General features: G+C 31.2%; 4 protein-coding genes across 4 annotated transcripts; 1 reads left to right on the top strand and 3 right to left on the bottom strand.

Annotated features, from left to right (window-relative positions):
* The first annotated feature begins 1,741 nt into the window (after window positions 1-1,741).
* On the top strand, window positions 1,742-7,376 carry LOC137834759 (actin-related protein 7-like). Its single transcript, XM_068642935.1, has 7 exons — window positions 1,742-2,218; window positions 2,356-2,571; window positions 3,777-3,918; window positions 4,441-4,685; window positions 5,553-5,736; window positions 6,552-6,619; window positions 7,004-7,376. Exons 1-7 carry the CDS (start codon window positions 2,141-2,143, stop codon window positions 7,154-7,156), a joined length of 1,086 nt encoding a protein of 361 aa, XP_068499036.1. The 5' UTR covers window positions 1,742-2,140; the 3' UTR covers window positions 7,157-7,376.
* Window positions 7,377-14,238: 6,862 nt separating this feature from the next.
* LOC137836205 (probable cytokinin riboside 5'-monophosphate phosphoribohydrolase LOGL6) lies at window positions 14,239-15,674 on the bottom strand. Its single transcript, XM_068645053.1, has 7 exons — window positions 15,406-15,674; window positions 15,176-15,273; window positions 15,050-15,080; window positions 14,852-14,951; window positions 14,723-14,793; window positions 14,478-14,621; window positions 14,239-14,387 (listed from the first exon to the last, which is right to left on the bottom strand). The coding sequence occupies exons 1-7, from the start codon at window positions 15,538-15,540 to the stop codon at window positions 14,346-14,348; spliced, it is 621 nt and encodes a 206-aa protein (XP_068501154.1). The 5' UTR covers window positions 15,541-15,674; the 3' UTR covers window positions 14,239-14,345.
* Window positions 15,675-16,112: 438 nt separating this feature from the next.
* On the bottom strand, window positions 16,113-17,438 carry LOC137836204 (two-component response regulator ARR14-like). The gene is made up of 5 exons (XM_068645052.1): window positions 17,238-17,438; window positions 16,955-17,110; window positions 16,546-16,872; window positions 16,376-16,452; window positions 16,113-16,296 (listed from the first exon to the last, which is right to left on the bottom strand). Exons 1-5 carry the CDS (start codon window positions 17,335-17,337, stop codon window positions 16,189-16,191), a joined length of 768 nt encoding a protein of 255 aa, XP_068501153.1. The 5' UTR covers window positions 17,338-17,438; the 3' UTR covers window positions 16,113-16,188.
* A 1,542-nt stretch (window positions 17,439-18,980) lies between these two features.
* On the bottom strand, window positions 18,981-23,780 carry LOC137836203 (polygalacturonase-like). The gene is made up of 9 exons (XM_068645050.1): window positions 23,336-23,780; window positions 23,138-23,263; window positions 22,885-23,052; window positions 22,394-22,414; window positions 22,059-22,266; window positions 21,892-21,973; window positions 20,532-20,640; window positions 19,402-19,518; window positions 18,981-19,301 (listed from the first exon to the last, which is right to left on the bottom strand). Exons 1-9 carry the CDS (start codon window positions 23,594-23,596, stop codon window positions 19,071-19,073), a joined length of 1,323 nt encoding a protein of 440 aa, XP_068501151.1. The 5' UTR covers window positions 23,597-23,780; the 3' UTR covers window positions 18,981-19,070.
* Between the last annotated feature and the right edge of the window lie 1,230 nt (window positions 23,781-25,010).

Genomic DNA, 25,010 nt, shown 5'->3' with positions numbered 1-25,010 from the left:
AAATGTATATTAAACTGTATTAATTAATATTAGTAGCATGTTATTATCTTTAAATTCTTCTGTATTTTAAGTTCTAATAAATCAGCATATTTCCTTTAAAATGTTTTTTATAATATTTGTGGAGTTTTATCTTGTCTTTTCATCTCTTTTTGGTAAATTATCTAGTTAGTGTTTGATAGAGATTGTCTAGTGAACATAGTCTATTTTCTTAAGCGTTAGCCTTTGTTTAAAACTATTATTAGAAACTGTTATTAGATGATTTGTTTGGTTATTAGGTTTTTATTTTATGTTTTTAGTTACGGTTGTAGCTACTTTACATATATACATAAGTCTAATTAATTTGAAGGTGTGTAGATTGATGTGTGTATGTAATTCATTGTTAATCATTCATGTAATTATCTCTTTTGAGCTTTTGTACTCTATTCTTATAATCATGGTGTTGTTGAGGCATATAGACTCTTATTTTATGTCATGTTTAAGACACTATTTTTTATAATAACAAACAATATCATGTTTTGATGTATCAAAAGTTTGAGTATGAAAACAAGTTTTAAATGTAATCTAATTTATAAAGTTTAGACAAAAGGCACAATATGCATATTAAGTTCAACCGAAATGTCCAATACAAAAGCTTAGAATTGTGTCTTTATGAGATAGACTTATGAGACACAATATAAGATAACACATTATACATGTGTTTAACACAAGTTTTCTTACACAAGGTTTACATTTAGCAAAGAATATTTGCATGTCAACCATTTCAAGTGACCATCCTTTTATCATTATGTTAATATTTTATATTCTTAATGGATTATTTTTCAATACACTCTCCATTATCTCTATCCCTATATTGAGCTTTAATATTTTTTAAATGATCAATAACTAAAAAATATCTTACATCTCAATTTAAATACATTTATATGAAGGCAGTTTCTTCCTGCACCCCCACATTTTTCTTCCTGCACCCTCACAATGTTGTGCAAAGACAAAATTGTCCCTATATAAAAACTGTACATTTATTATTTTGCATTTCGGATTATAAAATCCGGTAAATTTTTGGATTGACGCTTCCACTAAAATTTTGGATTGGCACGTCCGGTAATCTCTCGGATTGATGCTTCTGGTAACCTTTTGGATTGGTGCTTCTGGTAGTACATGAATGGTAATGTTACAAAATATGCATTTCGGATTCAGAAATCCATAACTGAAATTATTCCAGATCCACCAATTCGTAATAGAAATTAGGTTTCCAGATTCAACAATTTGGAAATCAACAATTTATGCAAACTTTATTTTTGGAATACCCTCTCATCCGAAAAGCAATATAATTCACTTATGGATTGATGAATTCGTAGCACACTCTCAGATCCTTATTTCAAATAAAAAGTAAATATCAATTTTAAGATTTACAAAATTGTGGGGTGCAGGAAGAAAAATATGAGGATGCATTATGAATTCAATTGGTGTCCACTAACAATTTAACACTGTTAACTTATTATAAATATTCTTCACTATAACTTTTAAGATAATTATTATACTAATTAAAAAATTTGTCATGTATAATTGTTAATAATTTGATGATAATATAAATTTATAACATTTTTATTTACATTATTATATATTTTATTTCTTGTAAAGCTATTTATTTATTATGTTTTAATTACGCAATTTATATCCTAAAATATCAATACCCATATTTATAATATATAAGTATAAATTTAATAAAATCGATATACCTTTTAGTTTACACATGTTTTTTTACTTTCTTATCTTTCAACTTAAATAGCTTGACCATCCCACTAATTCCATAAATGCCAGTTACTCCCCTTTCTATAAATAAAAATATTTTTTTTACATTGTTTAAAATTTGCTTAAATATATTAAAATTATTTGAAATCTTAGAATAATAAATAAAAAAATATAGTGATATAACTCTTCCGCTGTAAGAAAATAAAAAATAAAAAATGGTAAAATCATATTCATATTCAAATTAAAACGCGCTAATAACTATATTTGTTTCTTTCTTCTTCTTCTGCAATTTCTCTCTATTCAGTTTCAGCTCAGTGCTCAAAGCTTTCTTCTACAAAACCGAATTCTAGGGTTAGGGTTAGGGTTAGGGTTTTCGTTTTAGTGCAGAGCCATGGAAGCCGCAGTGGTAGACCCCGGTTCCAGCCTCCTCAAAGCCGGTTTTGCAATTCCCGATCAAACTCCCCCCATGGTATGGCGTGAATTCTCACCTGAAAATACGTTTTCCCCTTTGCTTCTATTTTCATTTCTCAACAAAAGTTATGGAATTTGTGTTAATTTTGTGTCCTCCGCCAATGTGGGTCCCTAATTGTGGCTCTTTTGGTTCAGATAATTCCCTCTCAAATGAAGTCAATGCTCGATGATGGGTCAGTGACCGATAACCCAACATTCGACGAGGTTGCCGTGGATCCGGTTTGCCGAGGTTATGTCAGAGATTGGGATGCCATGGAGGATTTGCTGCATTATGTATTGTATACTGGCCTTGGATGGGAAATTGGCAATGAAGGGCAGATACTGTTCACAGATCCACTTTGTAATCCGAAGGTTTGACTTTAGAAGTTTATGCATTTAATTGTCATTAAAAAAATATTACTGATTTAAATATGTCCCGTTTTGTTGACCCTATTTTTAGCTTGTTTGGGACTATATGCCGCATTGAGCACTTGCTAACTATTTTTGGCCCTGTTTGGATGATTTAATTTTTGACACAGTTAGGAATTAAAGCTTATGAAAACAATAGATTGCGGCAGCTGTTTCTATGATAGTTTTTTTTTTGAATTTACTGTATAGAATCGTGCAAACTCCATTCGTACAACAGCATTTCTTGTAGTGTGTATTACTATTTTGCTTATTTTAGACCTGTCGTAGGTTTGACAGTGGAGCTTATTTAACAAGCTTAATTTCAACAAGTACCTACATATGCCTTTTTTATCCTAATAGGGTCTTAATGTGTCTCTGGAGTGTATGCGTGTATATTTGTTATTGTGTGTATATTTACGTTATTAGGAAACAATTGCGTTTCTAGTTTGTGATTTTGTTCAACTACATAATAAGCTTTCTATATGATATAGCATCTGTTGGGATAAACTCCTCCAAAAGCACTTCTCTACAAGAGGAGAATTAGAAAAAAATGAAGCGAGTTTCTCCTTAAGCTAAATCAGTTTATGTATAAGTTAATTTATAGAAGATCCCTTATATTTTCTTGAGTAAAAGATGATTTTTAGCTCATGTTTTCAACTGTAATTACTCTACAATATATATAGAAGTTTTCTTTTCTATTTCTGTAAAGCAGTAGGTATTACTGTCACCGAAGCAGTACAGCTGTCTCTTATAACCTTCTAAGTATATAGGTTAGGTTACAGGTTAGTTAGAGCTCTCTATATACTTGATTGTATTCAGTTAGCTTTGTTACAGATTATTTAGCTATATATACTTGATTGTACTAAATTGCACTTGGGTTAAAAATTCATTTTACATGAATTTCAAATCTCATTCTTTCTATCTCTCAACCTTGATATTATTCATAAAATAATTTTAACATATAGAGAAGCTTATTTCATTTTTTTTTCTTCTCCTAAAAGTTTTTATAGAAAGGTTTATCCAAACATGCCTGTAATTCGTTGTACTTTCCTTGAAATCCAAATTGAGGGTTACAAGTTTGTAGTTCTCTTTAATTTAACTTTTCTTCAATGTTTTCTTTAACAGATGTATATATTACACTTTAATAAATATATATTATTGTTTTCCAGGCTAACAAGGAACAGTTAGTGCAACTAATGTTTGAAACATTCAACATATCAGGGTTTTATGCTTCTGAACAAGCAGTGTTGTCACTATATTCTGTAGGACGTATCTCTGGATGCACAGTTGACATTGGTCATGGAAAAATAGGTATCATATCTGAAAGAATGGGATTTCAAGTTTTGTTTGAATTGTATAAGTAAAAATTATAAAGAAAGATGGTTTATTTGATTTTCTTGCTGTACATCAAGTTGTCTAATTTGAATGTGGTTGTATGTATTATCTCTATCGCATATTCATGTGATATTTGTGCCCCAACAGCTCTATGGTGGGTGACTAGAAACCTGTTGTAGTCAAATCTCAGTATTGCAATGCAGTAAAATAAAAATAATGTATAGTTGCATATCATGTCAGTGGTCAAATATAAATCACTTGGGACTTTGTCTGTCAGCTCTTGAAAGCCAAAAAGTGTCAAAAGGATAACTTAAAAATTGAACTATTGCCTGCAATTGCGTATTCATTTTACCCTGCCTATTCTACGTGCCATCTTTGGTGATCTAATAACTATTGTATGTGCTATCTAAGAGCATGAGTAGAAATCTGAATGTTTCTCTTTCAAAATCTGAGCTTACTAATTGTCCACAACTTGATCTTTTTGGCTTGCCTGATCAGATATTGCACCAGTGATTGAGGGTGCTGTTAACCACATTGCTTCAAGAAGATTTGAGTTTGGAGGTATTGATCTAACTAATTTCCTTGCTCAAGAACTTGGCAAATCCAATCCACGAGTGAATATCAGCATCTCTGATGTTGAAAAAATAAAACAGCTATACTCATGCTGCGCTGAAGATGAATTAGCTTATCAGCAGACTCAAGATTCTTGCCCTGCGGAGACACATACCTTGCCTGACGGACAGGCATGTCTCTTTGTTTCTGATGTTTTTTACTCAATGTTTTTTCATTTACTTATTCCTGTTTCTGATATATTTGATCAGTTCTTCAACCAAGTTTGTTTTACTTTAGATCTGACAATCTTAGTACTAATGGAAAGCAAAATTGAAAGGTGGGTTGAAGAATTGTTTGTGTTAGGGCTTAAGCTTAAGAGGTGAGTCCAACCCAGAAGACTAGTTCATTATGTGGGATAACTGTTGAATGTGGTGGTGGCAGGGGCTTCAAACTGTTGAATGTGGTGGTGGCAGATCTGAATGGGAACAATGACTTTATACCACATAGCAGAAGCTCATCATACTAAGAATAAAAGAAGAGTTAAAAGTTAGGAGCTGTTTAGTTAAATGCAGGAACTAGGAAGAAGATATGTTTTCTGAAATATTCAACTGAATGCAATTTGGTTAGCTGATAGATACCAGAATAAGGAGTCTAGCCTCAATAAGTATTATTGAATGAGAAACAAAGAGCACAAGTACATATACAAATCAATAATCTGAGCAAAATCTCCTCGGAACAAATTCACAGGAACACCACCTCTAATTGACCACCCTATGTCCTGCCTATTTTGTCTAGAATAATCTCTCCAAATAGCAGGTCTTTCTTCTTGCTGACCTACAAATATAACTCTCTCCAAGTCCATGGTATGAAATTGGTTGCCAGATACAGTGTTTTTGGGTTCAGTTTAGTAGTTTGTTTTCCTTTCTGGTTTATTTTGCTCACCTGTACTACCTATGATTGCCATGTTTCTCTACCTTACTGTGTACACTCTCTCATTCTTACTTTAGATCTTCTATATTTTATGACTTGTTGGAATCCTGATTTTTTAATTTGTCTAGGTCATTACAATTGGAAGAGAAAGATATACCATTGGTGAAGCTTTATTCCAGCCATGTCTATTGGGTTTAGAGGCTCATGGTATTATTGACCAGCTTGTTCGTACTATTTCAAATGTGTCATCTGATAATCATCGCCAACTTCTTGAAAATACTGTGGTTTGTGGTGGCACTTCTGCTATGACTGGTAAACAATTATTTCATTAGCTCTGCTGAATCTAGTATACAAGATCCTGTGTTTTCTTTTTCGTTAATATGAGTACAACAGAACTATAATAATAAAATTTTAGTTTAATTATAATCTTAGTCTCAAACTTATGGGGAGTTTGTTGTTGCTTGTTGAAATTTAAAATTGATATTTTTAATTCTTATAAAAAAACTTGTTTTTTGTCTTTTTGTCTAGTGGTTTCTACCAAAATGTCATTACAATGAACTTTGACAGGAAGTTAATCATGCAGTAGGTTATCATGTAAACAACTTATAATTTATTAATTATATAAGTGAAACACTTAGCGATATTCGAGGCGAAAAGGAGTAAAAGAAGTTTTTTCCAAATTATTGGAGTTAAAAAGATCAACTCTAAATTTGGGGAACTAAAACTAAACTTATCACAAATTTGAGACAAAACATATTTATACATAAAATTTATCTTGTTCTTTCCTATACTGCTGATGTGTATGAAACGATGAACACAATTTCTCATATTGTGCATTCATAACCAAATAGTAGACAGAACAAAAACTTATCTTGCAACTCGCTCTTCTTGTGCAGTTCTGTATGTGTGGTTCCTTGATGTGCACAAAATGCAGTTTCTATTGCATTGTTCAATAACTTCTTTCATATAGTTGCGTATGGAATTTAGGTTTTCTCTAATTAACAAGGAAATCAATGTCATGTTAGACATCAATTTGTTCAGTATGTTCATGACAAGAGGAGGGTTATCTCAGTAATCTGATCGCTTTTTATGAGAAAGCTAACTGCCAATGTTGCTTCTTACTGTAGGTTTTGAGGAAAGATTTCAGAAGGAATCTAGCCTAAGTTCATCTGCCATTCGACCTACCCTAGTAAAGGTAATTCTTTTGTCAAGTAAATAATCTGACAAGCACATCTCATTGACATCATATTTATGTTAACTTGAGTATTTAATCATTGAAATAGTTTGTTTAACTTTTGTGGTCACTAATTCTTGAAATCTGGTGCGTAATGAAATATGGGATCCATGTGTTGCTAGCTATCCTTGGTTTTCTTTCCATCCCTTTGCAATTCACATGCTTAGACCAATAAACAGTTCTCCGCAGCAATCCCCTGCTCCCTCTCTTTCTGGGGATAAATAGTTGCTGGCTAATCTTTATAATAGTTCGTTGTTATCCCTTAGTTTTGTCCATAAACTTCAATATCGTTATTCATGTTCCAATTTATGTTTCCTCTGATGGGTAATCTCTGGCATATTGCAGCCTCCAGAATACATGCCAGAAAATTTAACCGTATATTCGGCATGGGTGGGAGGTGCCATACTTGCCAAAGTAGTTTTTCCTCAAAATCAACATGTAACCAAGGCAGACTATGATGAAACTGGGCCTTCCATTGTTCACAGGAAATGCTTTTGATGGGATTCAACTGCACAATCTTCTCAAACAGCCAGTTCCTTTTTTACACTTGTATTAGCACATGTGGATAGGCCCTCATTTTGACTTTAGATAATGTAGTGGATATTCTTTAATCATATTTCCGTTTTTAGGTGTCTTCAGTAAAACCCGGCTCTGCCAAAATCATGTATATCGCAGCAGTAGCTGCTTGCATATCTTTGAGCAAACTAATTATTTTGCAGGTTTGCTTGTAATGTTCTTTCCTTGAATACCATTTTTAAAACAGTTATGTGAAAGTTAATAACTCATTTTAAAATACTTAACAATGAAATAATAAATTAAAAAGCTGTACAGGTATAAGAAGCAGTGAGTATGCAAGAGTGAAGAATAATTGTATCTCAACTTTACCAATGAGGACAGCCAATAAAATTAGAACTATAGTCATAATAAGTTTAGTGTATTTAATACTACTAGTCTTGTGAAACCTATGCCCTCTAGCATGCATGCCAAATAATGAGTTGGAAGGCTCATTTTCCAAATCACTAATTGTAAGATTTATAATCCATAAATAAAACATAAATATATACTAACAGACATGTTGAAGCACCTATTCAATATAACTCTAGGAACATGAGATGTACCAGCTATGTTAAAGTTTGTTAGTAGAATAACATTAAAGTCTTTTATGATTAAGTTATTAGATATTTTTTTATTAACAAATTTGGACATCCCAATGAGGCTCGAACTCCAATATTCAACAATCATGTCATCACATGAAAAGTTGTACAAAAACATTAGAAACCTAACTAAACTCATACTTAAAAATAAGTTCTCAAAGAATATATTTAATAAAAACGAAAATTGATACTTATTTGGGAAAAAAATCTAAAAATTAATAGTAAGAAGAATGACACTAATCCACTTAAAATCAACTCTATTATTAATCTCTAGATTTGAACATCAGCAAAGATTTATTTTATATATCATCACAACTTTTAATGCACTTCATCCATATTCCTATAATAAGAGCCCAAGCTACAAATTGAGGTGAGGAAAATTTTTGACAAATACTTTGCAAAATCTCTCTTTCTCCACTTAGAGGAATCTTCTCCAACTAGAGGATTACCTACTGTCTTAAAAAATTGCATAACATTACACTTCTCATTGGAAGGAATTATATTATGCAATAACTTTCATAACGCTAAGAATTTTAATTAGCATGTCAAATGGACTCAACAAAACCATCCAAAGTTTAATTAAATATACCAGGAGGCTGGGAATTAAGCTATGCATGTTTATTAGATATTTGCATTTATAAAGATTATAACATATTTTACTATACTTTATAATAGATTTTTTTTATAATAAAAGGATGTCGACCACTTGAATCGTATTGAATCACATGATTTGATATTTTATGTGTAGTTTTATGGTTAGCTCAACTCTTATTTCTTAGTTTCTTATTAATTAGATATCTAAGAATGTCTATGATTAAATAAGTGTAACTTTTGAGTTATATATAGTGATATTTGGTAGACAACTCCACTTCAAATGGGTCAGTATATAGGTATTGAGTATTTTATATTAGAGTAGCATTATTAAGCTATGCATGCACCACTTCCTTCAACTTGCTAAAATATCATTATTTTCTTAACTTTAACATTATTTTATTTCTTCAACTTGTAACTATTCAGGAAAAAACTATTTCGGGAGAATTTTTTAGAAATTTTCGCTCACACCAAACCTATCCTCCACCAAAACTTGTGAAATTTCGCCATACTTTCTGCAATTTTTATTCTGTGTCCGTATTGCGCTGAAAAAAATCACACAAGTACTTTCATATGTTGTTTGCGCCCAGGTAAGGAGGCGCGTCCATAAACGAATCACAAAAAGAAGATACGAGGAAGAAAAGCTAGAACGTTTTGTTTTCGGAAAACTAGTTTTGTTCCCACTCGGTCTGGGACTTACTACGCCTTACTCCTTGGTGTTTTGGTCTGAAATTTTTACCAGACGTTCGTCACTGTGTCTATTGAATTTTGGCTGAGATTTGAGCACCAGATTTGTCTCACAAGATTGGCAATAAATTTTTTATTGATCAGTGTCAGAGCTGAAAGGAAGGTTCGTTCGTGTGTGAAACTGTTTGATATTTTTCGTGGGTCAATACTCATCCGTTTGACCTAAAATTTGTCGCGTTTTGTCCCGAATTCAGTGGAGATTCTTACGTGGAAGTTCAGGAAAAAATTATTTCGGGAGAATTTTTCAGAAATTTTCGCTCAAACCAAGGCTATCCTCTACCAAAACTTGCGAAATTTCGCCCTACTTTCTGCAACTTGTGAACCTAACTACGCCTTACTCCTTGGATGTTTTGGTGTGAAATTTTTACCAGACGTTCGTCACTGTGTCTATTGAGTTTTGGCTGAGATTTGAGCCCCAGATTCGTCCCACAATATGGGAAATCAATTTTTTATTGATCATTGTCAAGGCTGAAAGGAACCTTCGTTCCTGTGTGAAACTGTTTGATTTTTTTCGTGGGTCAATACTCATCCGTTTGACCTGAAACTTGTCGCGTTTTGTCCCAAATTCAATGGAGATTCTTACGCAGAATTTCAGGAAAAAACTATTTTGGGAGAATTTTTCAGAAATTTTCGCTCAAACTAAGGCTAGTGAAATTTCGCCCTACTTTCTGCAATTTTTATTCTGCGTCCGTATTGCGCTGAAAAAATTCACACAAGTACTTTCATAAGTTGTTTGCACCCAGTTAAGGAGGCACGTCCATAAATGAATCACAAAAAGAAGATACGGGGAAGAAAAGCCAGGACGTTTTGTTTTCGGAAAACCAGTTTTGTTCACTCTCGGTCTGGGACTTACTACGTCTTACTCCTTGGGTGTTTTGGTGTGCAATTTTTACCAGACGTTCGTCACTGTGTCTATTGAGTTTTGAGTGAGATTTGAGCACCATATTTATCCCACAAGATTGACAATAAATTTTTTATTGATCAATGCTAGAGCTGAAAGGACGGTTCGCTCCTGTGTGAAACTGTTTGATTTTTTTCGTGGGTCAATACTCATCCGTTTGACCTGAAAGTTGTCGCGTTTTGTCCCAAATTCAGAGGAGATTCTTATATGGAATTTCAGGAAAAAACTATTTCGGGAGAATTTTTCAGAAATTTTCGCTCAAACCAAGGCTATCCTCTACCAAAACTTGTGAAATTTCGCCCTACTTTCTGCAATTTTTATTCTACGTCCGTATGGCGCTGAAAAAAATTCACACAAGTACTTTCATATGTTGTTTGTACCCAGGTAAGGAGGCACATCCATAAACGAATCACAAAAAGAAGATATGGGGAAGAAAAGTCAGGACATTTTGTTTTTGGAAAACCAGTTTTCTTCACTCTCTGTCTGGGACTACCTACGCCTTACTCCTTGGGTGTGTTTGGCTGAAATTTTTACCAGACGTTCGTCACTGTGTCTATGGAGTTTTGGCTGAGATTTGAGCCCTAGATTCGTCCCACAAGATTGACAATAAATTATTTATTGATCTCTGTCACGGCTGAAATGAAGGTTCGTTTGCGTGTGAAACTGTTTGATTTTTTTTTCGGGGGTCAATACTCATCCGTTTGACTTGAAATTTGTCGCTTTCTGTCCCGAATTCAGTGGAGATTCTTACGTGGAATTTTAGGAAAAAACTATTTCGGGAGAATTTTTCACAAATTTTCGCTCAAACCAAGGCTATAATCTACCAAAAGTTGTCAAATTTCGACTTACTTTCTGCAATTTTTATTCTGCGTCCGTATTGCGCTGAAAAAAATTCACACAAGTACTTTCATATGTTGTTTGCAACCAGGTATGGAGGTACATCCATAAACGAATCACAAAAAGAAGATACGGGGAAGAAAAGCCAGGACATTTTTTTCGGAAAACCAGTTTTCTTCACTCTCGGTCTGGGACTTACTACCACTTACTCCTTGGGTGTTTTTGTCTGAAATTTTTACCAGATGTTTGTCACTGTGTCTATTGAGTTTTTGCTGAAATTTGAGCCCCAAATACGTCCCACAAGATTGACAATAAATTTTCTTTTGATCACTGTCACGCTGAAAGGAAGGTTTGTTCCTGTGTGAAACTGTTTGATTTTTTTTCGTGGGTCAATACTCATCCGTTTGACATGAATTTGCCACGTTTTGTCCTGAATTCAGTGGAGATTCTAATGTGGAATTTCAGGAAAAAACTATTTAGGGAGAAATTCTGCAATTTTTATTCTGCGTCCGTATAGCGCTGAAAAAATTCACACAAGTACTTTCATATGTTGTTTTCACCCAGGTAAGGAGGCACGTCCATAAACGAATCACAAAAAGAAGATATGGGAAAGAAAAGCCAGGACGTTTTGTTTTCGGAAAACCAGTTTTGTTCACTCTCGGTCTGGGACTTACTACGTCTTACTCCTTAGGTGTTTTGGTCTGAAATTTTTACCAGACGTTCGTCACTGTGTCTATTGAGTTTTGGCTTAGATTTGAGCCTCAGATTCGTCCCACAAGATTGGCAATGAATTTTTTATTGATCACTGCCAGGGCTGAAAGGAAGGTTCGTTCCTGTGTGAAATTGTTTGATTTTTTGTGTGGGTCAATATTCATCCCTTTGACCTGAAATTTGTCGTGTTTTGTCCCGAATTCAGTGGGGATTTTTACGTGGAATTTCAGGAAAAAACTATTTCGGGAGAATTTTTCAGAAATTTTCCCTCAGCTATCCTCTACCAAAATTTGTGAAATTTCGCCCTACATTCTGCAATTTTTATTCTGCATCTGTATTGCGCTGAAAAAAATTCACACAAGTACTTTCATATGTTGTTTGCACCCAGGTAAGGAGGCATCCATAAACGAATCACAAAAAAAAGATACGGGGAAGAAAAGCCAGGACATTTTGTTTTCGGAAAAACAGTTTTCTTCACTCGGTCTGGGACTTAGTACGCCTTACTCCTTGGGTGTTTTTGTCTGAAATTTTTACCAGACGTTCGTCACTGTGTCTATTGAGTTTTTGATGAGAATTGAGCCCCAGATTCGTCCCACAAGATTGACAATAAATTTTTTATTGATCATTATCAGGGCTGAAAGGAAGGTTCGTTCGTGTGTAAAACTGTTTGATTTTTTTTCGTGGGTCAATACTCATCCGTTTCACCTGAAATTTGTCGCGTTTTGTCCCGAATTCCGTGGAGATTCTAACGTGGAATTTCAGGAAAAAACTATTTTGGGAGAATTTTTCAGAAATTTTCACTCAAACCAAGGCTATCCACTACAAAAACTCGTGAAATTCCGCCCTACTTTTTACAACTTGTGAACCTTACTACGCCTTACTCCTTGGGTGTTTTGGTGTAAAAATTTTACCAGACGTTCGTCACTGTGTCTATTGAGTTTTGGCTTAGATTTGAGCCTCAGATTCGTCCCACAAGATTGGCAATAAATTTTGTATTCATCACTGCCAGGGCTAAAAGAGAGGTTCGTTCTGCGTGAGACTGTTTGATTTTTTTCGTTGGTGAATACTTATCTGTTTGACTTGAAATTTGTCACGTTTTGTCTCGAATTCAATGGAGATTCTTACGTGGAGTTTCAGGAAAAAACTATTTTGGGAGAATTTTTTAGAAATTTTCGCTCAACCCAAGGCTATCATCCTCTTCCAAAACTTGTGAAATTTCACCCTACTTTCTGCAATTTTTATTCTGCGTCCGTATTGCGCTGAAAAAAATTCACACAAGTACTTTCATATGTTGTTTGCACCCATGTAAAGAGGCACATCCATAAACGAATCACAATTAGAAGATACGGGGAAGAAAAGTCAGGACATTTTGTTTTCGGAAAACCAGTGTTCTTCACTCTTGGTCAGGGACTTACTACGCCTTACTCCTTGGGTGTTTTTGTTTGAAATTTTTACCAAACGTTAGTCACTGTGTCTATTGAGTTTTGGCTAAGATTTGAGCCCCAGATTCGTCCCACAAGATTGGCAATAAATTTTTTATTGATCATTGTCAGAGCTGAAAGGAAGGTTCGTTCGTGTGTGAAATTGTTTGATTTTTTTTCGTGGATGCAAATCTCATTTTATGTGGTGGTTTTATAAGGTTGAGTTAGACTAAAGTCCAAAGACATTTCATAGTGTATAAGACTAGAGTATAAACTTCACTTTATAAAACCGATTTTATAACTTAAAGTTCACTTAATAAATTAGTTTCAAATTCACTTTTTAAATTTTAAGCACGAAAATTAGTAAAAGTGGTTTCAATTTAAACGTAAATCTGGATTTCGCATTTAATTTGATTTAATATATAGATGGTACAAAATGGGAGGAGAGGACCAGTAATCTTAGTATCTAAAATTTACACTATCATAAATTAAAACCTTAAAAAAAATAGATAAATTTTACCCCCAATTAATTTTATCCCATTTTTGAAATATAATACTTTTAATTTGTTTCGATAATACTTTATAATTGATGTATTTCAAAAGATTTAAATAATACTTGAATGAGAAAATTTGATGTATTTCAAAATTGGAAAAATAAAAAAGAATAAGAATTTTACATGACTAAACTCGAACTTCAACCTTTTTACAGGATGATTCCAAATGCTTCATAATTTCTTTTCGTATTTTAAATTTAAGATAATAATAATAAATTACATATTCCATATAGTTTTGATATAGTTCTTCCATAATTTTATCGTATAGTAACAGAAAATTATTGTTATAATTATTGAATATTATTGGAAGTTTTATAAAAATAATATCTTAATATCTTTCTTTGAGAATTTGAAGGGAAATTCCTTGTAATTAAATAAGAATAAGATTAGAAATAGCTGAACTGCTTATTTTGAAAAAAAAAATTAGCGTAGCATAAAAATTGATAAGAATTATAATAATTTTAAAACAAGCTATAATTGACTCACTTTAAATAACTGCATTGAATTAAGTGTTGTTTTTTAATTAATTGAGAAAAATAACCCACGTAAAATGTCTTGAAATAATTATAAAATATGTTTACTTTTTTTAGACCAGTACTAAAAAAATGGTTCCATAAACATAGCAGTTTTTATATCACAAAAGGAGATAATTATGTTGGATGACATTCAAAAGTTGATGATGATGAAAATATATTCATACAATTTTCATGCTGAAGAAAGGGTAGTTCAGAGGATCTTGAGTGATTTTGGTCTGATGATGAAGATTTTGGATCATAATTGCTCCACTCTTCCAACTTTATTTGCAACATATTCCTGTCAAACAAACAAACAAAAATCATCATTCCTCTCTTCTTTCTTATCTTCATTCACTCCAATAATCTCCAAACCACACTAATTAATTACCTCCATTTTGTTTATGAGTTCTTCTGGTGTGTCTCCTATGAGCATAATATGCCTTGCAGACTTGTCTATGAAACCATCTTCCACTCCCTTATCAAATACCTCCAACAATCCATTGAAATATCCTTCCACATTCAGCAACCCCACCTGTTTATACAAATCAAACACCACTAACACAATATACAACAATATATAACAAAAAGTTTTTATATATGTTTTCTGATTGAAGATGAGCACAGTAATCATACTGGTTTGTCATGTATTCCTAGTTGAGACCAGGCTATGACTTCTAGCAGCTCTTCCATGGTTCCATAGCCTCCTGAAAACTTCAACTTTGATGGTAAACATCACACTGCAATTTTATGGTTTTAACATACCAGGAAGTGCTATGAATGCATCACCATGTTCAAACATGGTTGATTTTCTTTCATGCATGTCTGCAACTCTTTTCACTTCTCCAAAGGTCTCTCCAGACACCTAAAAGTGGGATTTGGCTAGAGTTAGCCTCTGGTGTGGAAGAATTCAGATTCAAATAGACACATATATGATCATAAAATTGAAGATAAAAATGGTACCTCACGAGGCAAAAGAGTTTCTGGAATCACTCTAGCAAATAGAACATAAACAGTTTAAGGTCTATATGTGAATTAATAATATTAGCATCTAATGTAATATATTTATGAAGAAAAAAATATATATACCCAACAACATGGCAACCTCCATTTAGCACAGTCTGAGAGATCAAACCCATTAGTCCTAAGCTTCCTCCTCCATAAACCAGATCAATTCTCCTTTCAACCTTCATCATCACAAATCAAAAAAACAAGTAAACAAGAGCATGCAAAACTCATGAAAGTAGAATAATTGCACAAAAGGGAAACAACCCAATATTCTTTGATGAATTGGTATGCATAAGTAGTATAGAGAATACCATGAATTTGCCAAGCTCAAGAGCTGCATCACTGAATGCAGACTTGTATCCAGCTCTACTACCACAGAAAACACATATTCTTTTGAACCTGCTTTGTTGCTCATTTTCTGCTGATACCTTTCCCTCTCCTTCCATTCTTACAATGTAATCATACAACAAAAGTACAAGTGTGTGTGAAAGAGAAAAACCAAAGACCAAAAGAACACACCCTTACTCAAAAACGTAACAGTTTTATCTGCTAGAGAAGAAAGAACTTGGAACTGCAACTATCCCCATCTTTACACACATATATATAGGAATGAATTTTTTTGAACTTGAGAGAATGAAAAGTCTAAACCTGTGAGTTATTCCATTTGAACTTGGTGGGGCATGAGGTTTGATTATATAAATATATATATTTATATTTATATTTGTTTCAAAGTTGCAAGGGTAATTATATCACCTTTTTATATGTTATTTAAAAAGAAAAACATGAGACAAGTTTGATATGAGAAAGGGAGACAGTGAGAATGTTTGAAGTAACATCCTAAACAAAATTAATGATTATATAAAATCCACTTTTACCAAACAAAATTCATCATTGAATCTCCCCTTTGCTAGACAGAATCCTATTAAATTAATAATATATTCTCAAGCAGAATCAAAGATAAAATACTGTTATGATATGTAAATGAAAGGTGAAGAGTGAGATGAACTAATCACATTCATAAAGAAAAGTATTGTAGATTGTCACAAGTGAGTTACAAAGTGTCCTAATATTGAATTGAGTGAACAATGAGAAGATTAAGGCGCAGGCTTTGTGATGGTTTCATCATCCATTGTTTCATCAGAAGATTGGCTGCTAATCTCAGTTGCATCAGAAGCTTTCACACCATATAGATTTCTCATGAACTGTGGAGAATTCGCAGTAATGGCAAGGTTAGGAAAGGTTATTATGAAACTAGAACATCAATTGAAGGTAGAAACTAACCTCTAGATGACTTTCAACATCTTCTAGTTCCAAACCTGGCACGTTCATAGCTTCAAGAATATCCTCGGGCTTGGATACTAAAAGAAAATAATCAAGCAAGAAAAATAAACCAAAGAAAGAAATACAGATATTGATGAACATAGAGAGAAAAAATTGTGGAAGAATCATACTTTCCAATCCAATTTTTATGAGAGCCTGGTGAAACAAAAAATTAAGTTCTGTTGACCATTGTACACTATCAGCACTGTCTGAGTCATCATCATCAGAATCATCAGTCACTCTTGTTCTGTCATCATCACAATCATCAACCACTCTTGTTCTGTCATCATCTTTCTGGCTACCAATATCTTTTTGCTCCTCATCTTTTATGTTGTTCTTCACAACATCTATCCACATATTCACCAGCCGTTGCTCAGACAAGGGTTTGACCCAATAATCACAAGCTCCAACTTCAATGGACTTCATTATGGAAGGCCAGCTACCATCCGCGGACATCACTGCAACTTATAAAACACTTCAAATTCAAATTATTCTTTATCAATGAAAAGTTGAGTAAAAGTATAAACAACTGTTACATACTGATGAGAGGAATATTAATTTTTTTTTTGTTGAGAAATTCCATGAATTCAAAGCCATTGATCAATGGCATGTGAACCTCAATGAGTATCAAATCAATAGGCTCCTTTGTTTGCCCCAAAAAATAGGCAGCAAGCGCAGATTCAAAGCAGGGTATAACTGCACAAAACTCAAAACAAAACAAGAATGAATCTTTGTTTTTCAGAAATTATTATGACTAGAATATTACCATAACAAAAAAGAATGAATCTTTGTTTTTGAGAAATAATTATGAGTAGAATATTACCGTGATAGCGAGAGGGGGGGCATGTTTTCTTGACGTATTCTAAAACACTGAGGTCATTGTCAATGACAAAGACATTAAGCACTGGAGAAATTTCCATCATGGAATGCAAAGAATGGAGAATGGAGAATGCAGAGAAAGCAGAGAAACCAGAGAAAGCAGAGAAAGCAGAGAAACCAGAGAAACCAGAGAATGCAGAGAAAGCAGAGAGAATGCAGAGAAAGCAAGTGAAAGAAAGAAGTTTTGGTGGGTAATTTATAATTCAAATTCAGCTCCTCACTTTAATTTTTGTTTTTTTTTCAAAATATAATAAATAATTAAGTAATGGTGTTGATATATTAACACCTTCAATAATAAAAACATATACTTCACACCTTAATAAATTAATATTTTATTTTTTTAATTTAAAAATATTATTATATTATTATACACAGAGTAAAATTACTTTATTTACTATTCATAGTGTTAACAAAACAAAAAAATTAAAGGTTAAAAATTATGTAAAAGATTATATCTCAATTTATTATTGTCATTCACAATGGTTGTCACAAAAGATGTGATGGTATTTTTATATTTTTTGTGATTTTTTATTAACGATTCCTAACACGTCATTTACAAAACAAATTTAACTTTATTAGATATTAATTTTTATTTGAATAAATTATTTAAAATACCATCCAATAAAAAAAATTATTTTAATATTAAACATATGTAATAATCTATTAATTGAAAAATAATTCCTATTATTTCTAAAATATATAAGAAAATACAAAGATAAAAAAAAACACGTGTAATAGAGAAATATAAAGAATTCAAAAATTTAATTTTTTAGATGAATTTTAAATTATCTAATTTTAATTAGTTAATATGTTCTTTTAAAGCTGTAACATTTAAAAAAAAAACTATTCAAATAAAACATTTTTATCATAAAACATATCAAATTCTTTATAAAACTACATTATCCTCTAAAAAACTATCCAAAACACTATTTACACAGATAATTAATTGTTGAATAACTTTTTTCATGAATTGAACCTGTTTTTATATCTTTTTACAAACGATAATTAACCTATATGAAGAGCAAGTCATTGAAATTAATTTAATTTTTCTTTTAGATCAAATTCATATTTTTTATTTCAATTTTCTAATACTATAAATAAAAACATTACACTCAAAAATAAAAATAAAAATATTTTTTAAAGAAAGATAATGAAACAATAAAACATAAAAATTAAAACAAATAATGTTACCTTTAAAAGAATATAAAAATAACGATAAAAAGTAAAAGAAAAATAAATTGAATTAATATAAAGGTTTTCACTTCCAATGCTCTAAAAATTCAATTTTAAATACTAATTTAAAAATTATCTATTAATAATATATAATAATTATTAATACATTTTAAGTTGAGGTGATGTCTCTTAGGTGTGTATTTTTTTACATTATTTTATTTATTTATTTTATTATTAATTTTTTAAGATCTCAACATGAACTCAAAATAAGGACATTTCAAAATTTATAAATGAGTGTAAACTTTATTATATGAATCGGTTTTATAAGATTGAGTTAAGTTTCTATTTCTTAATATATTATCAAAATTATTTTGAGTCTATCCTAAAAAAAAAATTAATCTTATCAGGTCACTCGATATCGGATAAACTCCACATCAACTAAGGTCACTCGATATCGGATAAACTCCAGATCAACTAATAACATGTCAAAACAATATGAAATGTCTAATACTGATTGAAACTAAGTGCTAAATTTTATTAAACCAATGATTAACTTTTGGACTAAGATGTATATACTCATTTACAATTCTTATAAGTATAGTGATCATGAATTAGAGCATGGAGGAAGAAACTTTCCCCTATTAACATATCTAACATTTTGACATGTAGCAATGGTTTTAGAGGCAGCATGGCCATGTGGTGTTAAGACCACATCTTCAAAGTGTATTCCTTTGCATGGGAAACTTTTGCTGCACTCAAATTTTATTGCCACTTCTGAAGCACTTGTTCCTCTGATGTTTTGGTACACAATGTTGCTCACTTGCACTGCTGAGACCTGAAATTTTACCAAAATGGTTGTGATTGTGAAATCTTATTCAATCTTAATGCAATGCAAACAGTTTCTCTCTTTGCTGATTCAGAGCTTCAGAACTCACCTTCTCTTTGCATGGCTTCTCCTGGTCACAGTAGTTTTGATCTACAATTATGGGATTTGTCACATTTCTCATTGCTATATTCTCAAATTTTATGTTTTTTGCATATCCAGAACCTCCCTGTGTTGTCATAGAGAAATTATGTAAGATCATTGATTAAACACCTCTCATAATCTGAAGATAAACTTTTTTAATTGTGACTAATTATATTGGCAAATCCGCATCGTCTAGAAATAATGACAGTTGGACACATATCTTAGTAAGATTGAGTTTAACTTAAAGTTTACTTTTTAATATGTTTATAGTGAAAATTTATTGGATTTATTAGAGAATGCGTTATCGAATTAACCATAAATATATAATTTCCTGAAAAAAAAATCTCAATTTTTGTAAGGGTAATGATACACTGATAACCCACAATTTTTATACAGTCACACTACAACTCCCAATACTATTATTTTAATATTTTTTATATCATTTAATTAAAAATTTACCATTTATTATATATTTATTTCCAAATTCATCCCTTCAAGAATGGTATATAAGTCTTGGAGTTTTCAAACCATATTTTTTTTTAATTTGAAAGTACCTTTAATTTTGAGGTTTTCTTAAATACTATTTATTTTTCCTCTTTGAATTAGACCTTACTCACTAGCTAGCAATCATTAAATTCAGTTAATCAGTTAAATTCAGTTAAAGTTTAGAAAAATGTTATATGTCTTTTCATGCATTACTAGCATAAAGAACTTCCAAAAAGTAGTTGCCATGTCATTCCACAAACCCAAATGAAAACAAAAAAGAAAAGTTGGTTGAGATTAGTTAAGAGGAAGGATACAAGAAAGTTGAACTACACAACTTTTTAAGAGAAAAAAAATGTTGACTTGTGAGAAGATGGTTAGGAATTGGTGGAGTGTGTGTAAACTTGCCAAACTTGGTTAGTTGAAGCATTTCATGTCAACTTCCTAAAGTAATAGTCTTATTGTGCACAAAATTTGGCATTGTGCATGTTCTAAATTGTCAAGAATTACCAATTTTTCTTGAAGAACTTCTTTGAACTTTGTAAAAATCCAAAATAAATTGAAGTGGGTAAGTTGAATTGCAGTTTTTAGAAGGAAATTTAAAAAGCTGTATACCTGCCAAGTCTTGATTCTAACTCCATTAGTGGTTCCTGTTATGGTGGCTCTGTTCACTAACACATTCGACACTTGAGCTTTTGAGTTACCAGCCCCTAAGCTTCCAATGCTGCAACACAATAATACACCATTAACTTTTCTAACACTATTATTAATATAATTTTTTTAATAAAGTTTTCATCTCAATTATACTGACACTCTAAATAACAACAATCATTTGTTATCACATGAAAAAGTATTATTAAAAAAATATGGAAGATTAGACCAAAATTCATAGGTTAACAAAAACGATTTATAGGTAAATTATACTTATTCATAAAGAACTTTAATAATAGACTAAATGAAAACCTATTATAACAAATGAAATGAGTCTCTATGAGTAAATTCTAAGTTAGCTAGTTTATCCGCACATGTATTCCCTTTACGAAAAATATGAATAACTCCAAATCTTATTTTCCCACATTAATAAAGAAAAGTGTTCATCGATTACGAAACATTCACGGAACTTTCGATATAATAATAATAATAATTTATAATTGTATTTTTTTTCCTGACACTTTCTTTTATCTACTAAAATAGACTAATTTTATTGCTATTACTTATTAAAATTCAAATGTATACAAGGTGTATAAATATAGGAGAAAATATTATAACATGCTTCAATTCCTTTTTTCTTACAACATATTTTACTTTGTAACTAGTCTAACGAGTTTTTGAACACAATAAGATCAATTTTAAATTTTTCATCATATAAATTATTACACTAACACTATGATTAGGAATGGAAAAACTTGTAGTTATAGGTATTGTTCAAACTTAAATATTTTCCATCCTTATTTCATGTGATACCATATTGTTTTAAATTCCTAAATTAATATTCATTTATTTGTATTTATTTTAATATTTATCCAATTATAATTTTTTATTACTAAAAAGAAAAAAATGTTTGTTTTTTAATTGAATTTTGTTATAATATTATTATTATTAACTACTATTTGATCTTTATTAAATTTATGAAGATTTTTTTCTGAAATTTATTTAATAATTATCAAAATAAATAAAATTTTAAAAATTATTAAAATAAATAAATCGTGTCAATATGATACAACTTCATTACAAATAGATCATATTAAAGTTATACAACTTCATTGTATTTAAATTAAAATCGTATTAACATAACACGACTTCAATATAATCAATTGAATTGTACTTAACACAACTTATTATTTTGTAATTTTTAAAAACTTTATCTATTTTTTTCATTATAGTGTGAAATTCCACTTGGGGGAAAATCCCTATTCTTGATGCATATATACTATTTTATAATTTGTTCTAGCATGATTGTTGTATTACTACAAACCTGATTCCATGCCCTGGTCCACATGTAACATCTGTGACTCGAACATTCTGGGACCCGCTCACTATTGAAATACAGTCATCACCTTCAACAAAACAGTGAAAAAACGAAGTTAGAAAATTTAAAAGTCTTAATTTTTTTTCTAATTTTGTGTTGATTTTGGTTTTCACCTGTCCCAATGGAACTATTGCTAATCATTATATTTTTTGTCTCTGTGACGTGAATTCCATCAGTGTTGGGGCTGTTCCCTGGTGCTCTCAGGATCAAATTCGAAGCTGTGACATTGTTGCACTTTTGAAACCTTACATGCATTTGCTGTGCATTTTTTAACCTCAGGTTTGTCACTATCAAGTTGTTGCATCCAAAGAATGTCACAGCCTGTGCAACAAATTTCAACCAAATTTAAGGAAATTTTTTTGTATAGAAACAGAGAAATGTGCATCAACGTGTCAAATTGTTGCACGTAAAGTGAAACATCATGTTACAGAGAAGAACATGAACTTACAGTTGGGGCATGTTTGCATGGCTGTGGAACACAAAGAGACAAAAAAAATGTTCAGAATTGAAAATCACAAGAAATTTGACTTAAATAACATCAAACAGATATGCACTATTCATTGATTTAAAATGTAATGTAAAAAAATTAACAAATGTGACTCAGTTAATTAACATTACCCTGAATTTATAGGACCAATCTGAGTTTGATTCTGGTATAATGTATCAGTTTTGCATAATACAGTGAATAGATTCAAGAATAGATTTCAATTACTTTTATATATATATATATATATATATATATATATATTATGAAATGTTATTTTTAATCGATTTTGGATCTCCCACAGTTTTATAGTAATATTCAAATGATGGAAGCTTGTGGAATAGTACAAGATTTCTCCTAAAGGGAAAGATTGTAATCACAATTGTTACTAATGTAAAGAACAATGAGAATGGTTCAAGAGTTTGAGTCATTTATAGTAAAATTGAATAACTTACAAGGTTTTCATTGGTTTTGCAAGAGTTCTCCCACCATTTTCTCCCATTGCCATTGATGGTGCCACCACCATCAACTCTAAGATTGGTGAGATTCTGAAACATAATCCATAGTAGTCTTTGTTTTCCATATGCTGATATTACAGGCCATGCTCTGATTGTTCCATAGACCTAATCAACATGAAGAAGCAAATTGTGAGAGAAAGTAAAATCACCTAATCTCTAACTAATAACTGGTTGAAAATGTTAATCTCACCCTGAAAGCAGTGTTGGGATGGCATGGTCCTGAAAAAGTTATTGGCTTCAAATGGTAGATTTTTGCTTCTGGGACTACAAGAACACCCCCTCTAGAACATGCCTCATTCCATGCCTTCTCAAATGCCTAAGGAAGAAGAAAGATTCATAACTGAATAGAATTGAGCACATTTGTTAGACTGTAACGTTCATTAATTACCTCAGTGTCATCTCTTCCATCATTAGCTTTGGCTCCAAAGTCATCAACACTGATCCTTCTTTGAGGCCTTGCAGAAGGGGTGGATCCATAGGCCCTTTTCATGATGCTACCAAAATGTTCATTATTTGGTTTGATAGAGTAATGTTGGTAGTTAGTTAGATGATAAGTGTCTTCTAGGAAAGAACCAAAACACACCCCAAATGAGAGAAACATGGTGATGAAAAGTGAATGAATCACACCACTTTGTGGAGACATTCTCATGTGTCTGCACTTTTTATGACAAAACAAAAAAGAGAAGAAAAGGTTGTGAGGATTGTAGAGAGATTTGTGGTGTGATAAATGGCAAAGGAAGAGTTATATTTAAAGGGGAGTTAGAAGTGGCTTTGCAGAAAGAGAAAAATTGGCATTGATTGTAAGAAAGATGCAGAATGGTAGAGACTGATACGAAATGAATACTGGGGTGTTACCAGAATTTTGAATCAATGCATCTTTGTTGAAGAAAAAATCAAAGTTGAGTTCGTTATTTTCAGGTGCTTTTGTGCTTGTTTACCAACTATCAAACATTTTGTGCTGCTAAAGTATGTTGTTATGTTTCCATTGACCTTAAACCAGTTTAACATGCAAGATTAGCTGAAACTAGTTTAAGGTTTAAGGATGCTGATATGTTTGACACTGTCAACAGTGAAAACATAAAGTTTACATTCCAATAAATTAGTATTCTATTCATTTTTTTTTTTTTTTTAATTCAAAATATTGTATGTCATTTAGTGTTGATGGTGTTAATTTAATCAGTAATGTCAAATTCAAAGTGCAGAATAATATGCAATATTAAACAAAAGTTAAACTTTAACATCTAAAAGATTGTGAAAAATCTGAATTTTGAATACTTTCTGTATGGAAAAATGAAGAATTTAATGGGTGAGTCATTGATTACTCTGATTGGAAATTGATGAGAGTTTTGGAGAATAAGGAAATTATTTATATAAATTCAAGACATGAATGTTTATGTACTTTCCTATTCAGAAATATTCATATTATAAACTTCAGACTTCTAATTATACTATATTTAAAAAATTTATCACTTTCCAAAGCTATAAAAAATGATATCAAGTTTTAAAAGCTGGTTATAGAACCAAATGAAAAAAAAATTAATTAAAAGGTTATGGAACAATATTTTAGGAGGCTAATTTTTTAATATAACCAAAAAAACAAAACAAAATATTTCTTTTTTTCTTGTCATATTTTCCTTTTGTTAGTTTTTAATTTATTTAAAAAAATTATATTATGTTAATTTTTTAGTTATTTAAATTATGCTTATCAAATAAATAATTTAATATTTTTTTGTAATTAAATTTGTAAAAGTATAACTATTTATTTTTTTAATAATAAATGATATTAATTTTACCAATTATGTAATTAGTAAATATTATAATAATAATTCATAAATATTAATAATTAAATTATAATTATTTAATTAATAATTTTACTAATTATTTGATTAATAATTCACAGACAAAATGCATTTCATATTTTAATGCTTTTAATAAAAACTTCTACTTAAATTTTTTGAGCAGTTACATAACTATTGAGTATTTGAACTAAATGTTTGATATTAAAAGATCAAACAGAAGAAGAAAATAAATGCAAATTTAAAAGTTAAGAATCACACTTGCAC

The sequence above is a fragment of the Phaseolus vulgaris genome, chromosome 5 (assembly GCF_000499845.2).
Source record: "Phaseolus vulgaris cultivar G19833 chromosome 5, P. vulgaris v2.0, whole genome shotgun sequence".
Classification (NCBI taxonomy): Eukaryota; Viridiplantae; Streptophyta; class Magnoliopsida; order Fabales; family Fabaceae; genus Phaseolus; species Phaseolus vulgaris.
The sequence above is the reverse complement of the archived record's forward strand: the minus strand, read 5'-3'. Positions and strand labels throughout refer to the sequence as shown.